General features: G+C 40.4%; 1 protein-coding gene across 1 annotated transcript in view; it reads right to left on the bottom strand.

Moving 5' to 3' along the window:
- LOC137384323 (protein sidekick-2-like) overlaps positions 1-254 on the bottom strand; it is a 506965-nt gene extending 506711 nt beyond the window's left edge. Inside the window, exon 1 of the mRNA XM_068058191.1 lies at positions 105-254. Coding sequence (XP_067914292.1) covers positions 105-184 — 80 coding nt within the window. The 5' untranslated portion in view covers positions 185-254. The remainder of the gene's footprint in view (positions 1-104) is intronic.
- Between the last annotated feature and the right edge of the window lie 6594 nt (positions 255-6848).

Here is a 6848-nt window from a genome sequence, read left to right on the forward strand (position 1 = left end):
TAATCTGAACTGGAGCAATTCATGTAACAAGTCCAAAAACCAGCGACGTTTGGTTAAAAGTTCTCATGAGACACAAAGCTAAAATTTCAAGCATGACTTCTGACCTGTACTCGAGAGAGAAATGAGTCAGCTCTGTATTGTTGTACAACCATTTGAACTCCAAAGGCCAGCTCCCCTCTGCCATACATGTCAGGACCAGACGGTTTCCCTCCAAGTGGATCTGTGAGCGGATGGGCTCGGTTTTAAAATAAGGTGGTACGTCATCTGAAATAAAGATGAAAAATGTTTCAGAATAATGCATTTGGCATGCCAAATTTATTTACAAAAAAATAAATACAATCAAACTTGTCACACCAGCCATATCCAGTATTCTAACAAGCCGCAAAGGCAATGGACCTGATCTGTGAATAGCCTCTGGCATACCCAAGCTCTGAAGCTTATCTTGGGTTCTTCTGAAATTTTGTATCAATAACCACAAAGAGAACTGTTGCGCTTGATACCAAATTATTAAATTAAGACTCTTAGACCCATACTTTTTTTTCACTTTAAATCTATCCAACAGACTTGCTTTTAATTATTTAACACCAATTTCTTTCAATATGGGTCACATGATGTGAGTTTTGTAATTGGCAATATAAATAGCTAAGTTTACAGCAAAGGCCCTGAAATTATGCAGAAGGATACTATTTAGGAATCGATTATAACAGAAGTGTTAACTCATTGATTGATAAATTCAGCAACCCCACACTTCCAGCACCAGCCCATATTCAAAGGAAAAACAGACCAGGAAAGCGAAACTACAATATTTTAGTCTCACCTCTGATCCATGCTCGCAATAAATATGGATTCCCTGCTGGGAGTGTAGGATTGCTAAATTTACTTTATATTTTAAAAGGATTAATACCTCCACTAAAAGGGGAATATTTTGAGCTATTTACCTGACGATCCCACAACATATGTTCAAAGTCAACAATTTTTGCCCAGTGAACCAAGCTGATCAATCAGCCTGCTTACATGATCTAAAAAGACCTCTCAAGTGCACAATTCCCTAGAGATGTCTCTCATGCCTTTGACTGATGTCCATAAGAGATCTGCACAACTCAGAATTTCTGCTTTACTTCCAGAATAAATTTGTTGAACCCAGGATTGTTCCTTAATTTTAAGTCAACGCTTTGCAATTCTAAATAAACTACAGTAAATTCTGTGAAGAAAGACAAAAGAAACTACACATAGAGAGAAAAAAAAACTACGAAATTAAAGAATGCCTGGGATTATCTGCAAAATGGCTGCAGTTATATACTCTGGACAGGAATAGAACAGTGGTTCTTTAGCCCCTGTCTGGGCTTGATTTGCCCTCTAGTTAGCCCCAGAAATAGAAGGTATGTGGTCACTAGTTCCAACAAAGGACAGGAGATTGTAAAGGGGAGAATTTTATTTTCAAAAAAGGACAAATTTCCGAACAGTTTGTCATGTGAAATCCGCCATCCCATAATCTCAGCAAATTCTCTCCTCGCCTATAACCAAACATTTTCAAATTGATCATATCAAAGATGGAAAAATCACCAAAATCCTGTGTGTCAGTTTACATCACGCATAGGTTTACATGTGACTTTCTGTCCTCATGTTTTATATTTATAAAAAAAACTAATATTTTCTTGCATTAATGATGGTTACACCAATGTGCTTTGTTGAAAGATAATGTTCTTTAATCCACTGACTGGAGATCTGAATTTATATTTTTTAAAGAAGACATTTAAAAAAGAAAAGCTACGAGGATGACTTTTCTGGCAGCTTAAAATGGCCAACCAATTTGCAACACTGTATTCTCCACTGCAATGCTGTGAGGAGGGAGACAAAATGTCTGCTCATAACCCAGCAAGAGCCAAGACCCAGAAAGTTTAAGGGAACTGCTTGTTTTTTTTTCCTTTTTAGCAAGAGAGAAATACTGCTAACTACTATGCTTGAATCACTGAGTGACTGTCATGTGACAAGTCCCTCCCCATCTGTGATTTTAAGCTTATGTCTTTCTGCAGCAGAGAGAGCAGAAGCAACTGGACTCTGACACATGCAGAGTGGGGTCTCTCTCTCCATTTCAGCTTGAAAGCTTTCAAATCCTGTCTGTTGACTGACCACCTTGGCATACTCAGGCTACAATCAGAAACCCCATTGAAGGAAATCATCTGCATCACTGTCTCCTGGAGACACACCAAACCAGTCATCTACCTCTTTAAACTAAAAGCCTCAGTACCACTGAATTCAGCTAGAAGCCAGCTGAATATCCAAACGGCACAGACTGTATACCCCTTTTTTTCTGTGGATTCTAATTCAACCAATCTACCTTTCCCCACTCTGTAACCTATTTGTGTGTGCGTAAACCTCTGGTGTGTGTGTGTGTGTGTGTGTGTGTGTGTGTGTGTGTGTGTGTGTGTGTGTGTGTGTGTGAGAAAGTTGGAGCAATTTTTATTAGTTCAGTTAGATACAATAAACTTAACCTCTTTCTTTGCTAAACTCAAGAAAACCTGTCTGATTGGTTCTTGTTATGATCATAGCAAGCAAGTAATCAAACATCTACTGAATTGGCCAGTACATCCAGTTTAAAAAATTAAATCTGTTGTGGTCAAACAAAGAGAGGGAAGCCCTTTGAACCCTCCTCAGTTGACCATAACAGAAATTTGGGGGCTCACGTCTAAAATAAAACCGAAAGGCAAAAAGGAAATTGGAAGTGGGAAACCTAATTGATCCCTAGCAATAAGTTAAAAACTTCAGTACAGGTTTTCTTGTGGTTTTCAGTGGTAGAGTACTGAAATGTCCACATTCAAGGCCAGTACCTTCCTAGAATACAGTAAAGTAACTTGGGCCAGGTTAAAAGCTCTATTTGATGAAGAGTTAAGGAATGTGGCTGGGAAGTTAGAGATTACTATCTGTCCAAAAGCTAGGAAGACAGAAATCCTAAAACTTGTGGCCAACCATTTTAAAATTGACAATGGAGACAGGCATCTAATCTGAAACAGACAAAGTAACATTGGCTAAGGAACAACTAGAACAAAGGAGACTAGAATTAGAACTTCAGGAAAGAGCAAAAGAACGAGCTTTCCAGGAAAGGGAGAAAGAAAGAGAGGAAAGGGAAAAGAGCTTTCCAAAAGGAGAAGGAGGAAAGGGAGTTAAGGTTGCTTGAACTAACTAGGGGAAGACCCAATACAACCATTGAAGGTACCGCTAGTGAGGGAGTTACCCCAGCTCAGGACCGAGTGCTGAGCTCTTAAAGTTCTCCCAGTTGATACCAGATTTCAATGAGGGGGGTGTTGAAGCATTTTTCAACTCTTTTGAAAAGCTTGCAAAACAGTTGAAGTGGCCAGCAGAGAGCTGGTCTCTCTTATTGCAAAGCAAACTAACAGGAAAAGCCCATGAGGTTTATTCACTGTTGCCTGATGAGAGTTAATCAGATTATGAGATGATTAAAAATGCTATCCTGAGTGCATACGAGCTAGTGCCGGAGGTGTACCGCCAAAAGTTCCGAACTCTCTGAAAGCAGTCGGAACAAACTTACATCGAGTTTGAAAGGATTAAGCAACTCGCTCTCGACCACTGAATACAGACATTTAAGATAGAGTCCAATTATGAAAACCTTAGAGAGGTGATCCTCCTTGAGGAGTTCAAAAACTCGCTTCCCCCCTCCATAAGAAACCACATGGAGGTACAAAAGGTTCCAAGAGCCAGGTAGGCAGTAATCCTGGCTGATGATTATACATTTATTCACAAGCCCTTGCCCCAAGGGATACCCTTCTATAGTGCCCTCCAAAAACCTGAAAATCATAGAAGGTGGGAGGGTGTTCCAGGATTTTAACCCATTGAGGATGAAGGAATGGCAATATATTTCCAAGTTAAGATGGCGTGTGACTTGGAGGGGGACTTGAAGATGCTGGTGTTCCCATGCGCTTGCTGCCCTTGTCTTTCCAGGTGGTAGAGGTCTTGGGTTTGAGAGATGCTGTTGAAGAAGTCTTGGTGAGTTGCTGCAGTACATCTTGTAGATGCTACACACTACAGCCATGTTGTGCGAGAGGGCAGTGAACGTTTAAGGTGGTGGATGGGCTCCTGATCAACAGGCTGCTTTATCCTTAATGGTGTCAAACTTCTTGAGAGTTGTTGACCCTGCACTCATCCAGGCAAGTGGAAAGTATTCCATTACACTCCTGACTTGTGCCTTATAGGTGCTGGAAAGGCTTTGGGGAGTTTGGGGATGAGTCACTTGCCACAGAATATCCAGCCTCTGACCTGCTCTTTCAGCCACAGTATTTATGTAGCTGGCCCAGTTACATTTCTGGTTAATGGTGACCCCCAGAATGTTAATGGTGAGGCATTTTATGATAGTAATGCCATTGAGTGTCATAGGGAGATGTTTAGTCTCTTTCTTATTGGACATGGTCATTGTCTGGCACTAGGGTGGCACAAATGGTATTTGCCACTTATCAGCGCGACTGAATGTTGTTCAGGTCTTGCTGCATGCAGGCACAGGCTGCTTCATTTTCTGAGGAATTGCGACTGGAACTGAACACTGTGCAATCATCAAGCAACCAGACCCACCTCTAACCTGATGAAGGTCTGAGAAACTACTGCAGCCATGTCCTGGGGCTGAGATAATTGACCTCCAACAAACACAACCATCTTCCTTTGTGCTCGGTATGTCTCCAGCCAGTGGAAATACTTTCCTCTGATTTCCATTAACTTCAATTTTACTAGGGCTCCTTGATGGCACATGTTGTATATTTGTTTGGTACGCTGCCACCTTAGTTAGTCTATCTTAGAGAGATTCTTTAGTCTGGAGTAATTAGAACTTTAGAACCTTTATTACATTATAACTATGTACAGCTCCACACCAGTCTGTGTGGCTCCTCTGAAGCGACACTACATCTCTCTTCAGGTCTCTCTCACATGTGACCTCTTACATCATCATGGTCAGAGGTATTCTTTACACTCTCTAAAGATTAATCATTTCTGGCCATTATACTACATCTCCCCCAAAGTCTTTATCCAAATATATATACTTACATACATTCACTTTTTATTTACATACTACCCTATTCTTCTGAAGTTAACATATGAACATACAAACATATGAGTTAGGAGCAGGAGTAGGCCACATGGCACTTTGAGCCTGATCTGCCATTCAATAGTTCATAGAACTGATTACTCCACATTTCCACCTACCCCCAAAAACCTTCCACCCCCCTGCTTATCAAGAATCTATCTACCTCTGCCTTAAAAATATTCAAAGACTCTGCTTCCACCACCTTTTGAGGAAAAGAATTCCAACGACACACGACCCTCTGAGAGAAAAAATTTCTCCTCATCTCTGTCTTAAATGGGCGACCCCTTATTTTTAAACAGTGACCCCTAGTTCTAGATTCTTCCACAAGGGGAAACATCCTTTCCACTCTGTCAAGACCCCTCAGGATCTTATATCTGATACAATCAAGTCGCCTCTTACTCTACTAAATTCCAGTGGATACAAGCCTAGGCTATCCAATCTTTCCTCATAAGACAGCCCGGCCATTCCAGGTATTAGTCTCGTAAACCTTCTATCTACTGCCTCAAACGCATTTACATCCTTCCTTAAATAAGGAAACCAGTAATGTGCACAGTACTCCAGATGCGGTCTCACCAATGCCTTGTATATCTGAAGCATAACCTCCCTACTTTTGTATTCAATTCCCCTTGCGATAAACCTGCATAATAATCTTTTGCAATTCATGCACTAGGACACCCAGATACCTCTGCATCTCAGAGCTCTGCACTCTCTCACCATTTAGATGATATGCTTCTTTTTTTATTCTTCCTGCCAAAGCGGACAGTTTCAAACTTTCCCACATTATACTCCATTTGCCAGATCTTTGCCCACTCATTTTATCCCTTTGTAGCCTCCTTATGTCCTCTTCACAACTTACTTTCCCACCTATCTTTGTGTCATCAGCTAATTTAGCAACCATACCTTCAGTCCCTTCATTTAAGTCATTTATATAAATTGTAAAAACTTGAGGCCCTAGCACAGATCCCTGTGGCACACTACTCGTTACATCTTGCCAACCAGAAAATGACCCATTTATGCCTACTCTCTGTTTTCAGCTTTTATTTTCTGCAATAACCTTTGATGTGGCACCTTATCAAATGTCTTCTGGAAATCTAAGTACAATGCGTCCACCGGTTCCCCTTTATCCACAGCACATGTAACTCCCTCAAAGAACTCTAAAGAAAAGTTTTTAGTAAATAAGATCGCTGTTGATCCTCTTATCTCTGGACAATTACTCCTTCTCTTCTTTGGTCTCATACCCATTCCTTTTGCCTTTCTGACAACTTTGGTAGATTCCTGGTATGGTATTTCCTGTTATAATTTTAGGCTTGTTTCTTTCGGTAATATTTTTCTCTGTTTTGAATTCTCTTATAATCCTGGATTTGTAACCCTGGAAGTAATTTCTTGGGTAAAATTGGAAGGTACATCCTAAGTTTTCTTCCCATTAACAGTGCGGATGGTGCTAATCCGCATAAGAATTATGTAGCTCTGTAGTTCAGAAGTGCTGTCTGAAATTCTTCGTTTTTCTTTAACAATGTTTTAATAGTTCTGATTTCTTGCTCAGCTTCACCATTAGATTGTGGATACCTAGGGGTGTGCAAATCTACTGATTTCCACAAATTGCGTGAAGTAACCGTTTCCAAATTGTGGTCCATTATCAGACACTATCTGATCAGGCATACCATGTGTTCCGAAGATTTCTTTTAACACTCAAATGACTGCTTCAGTTGTTATTGTGTACATATGTTTAACCTCAGTCCACCTTGAAAAGTAATCTACGACA

Source organism: Heterodontus francisci, chromosome 26 (genome assembly GCF_036365525.1).
Source record: "Heterodontus francisci isolate sHetFra1 chromosome 26, sHetFra1.hap1, whole genome shotgun sequence".
Classification (NCBI taxonomy): Eukaryota; Metazoa; Chordata; class Chondrichthyes; order Heterodontiformes; family Heterodontidae; genus Heterodontus; species Heterodontus francisci.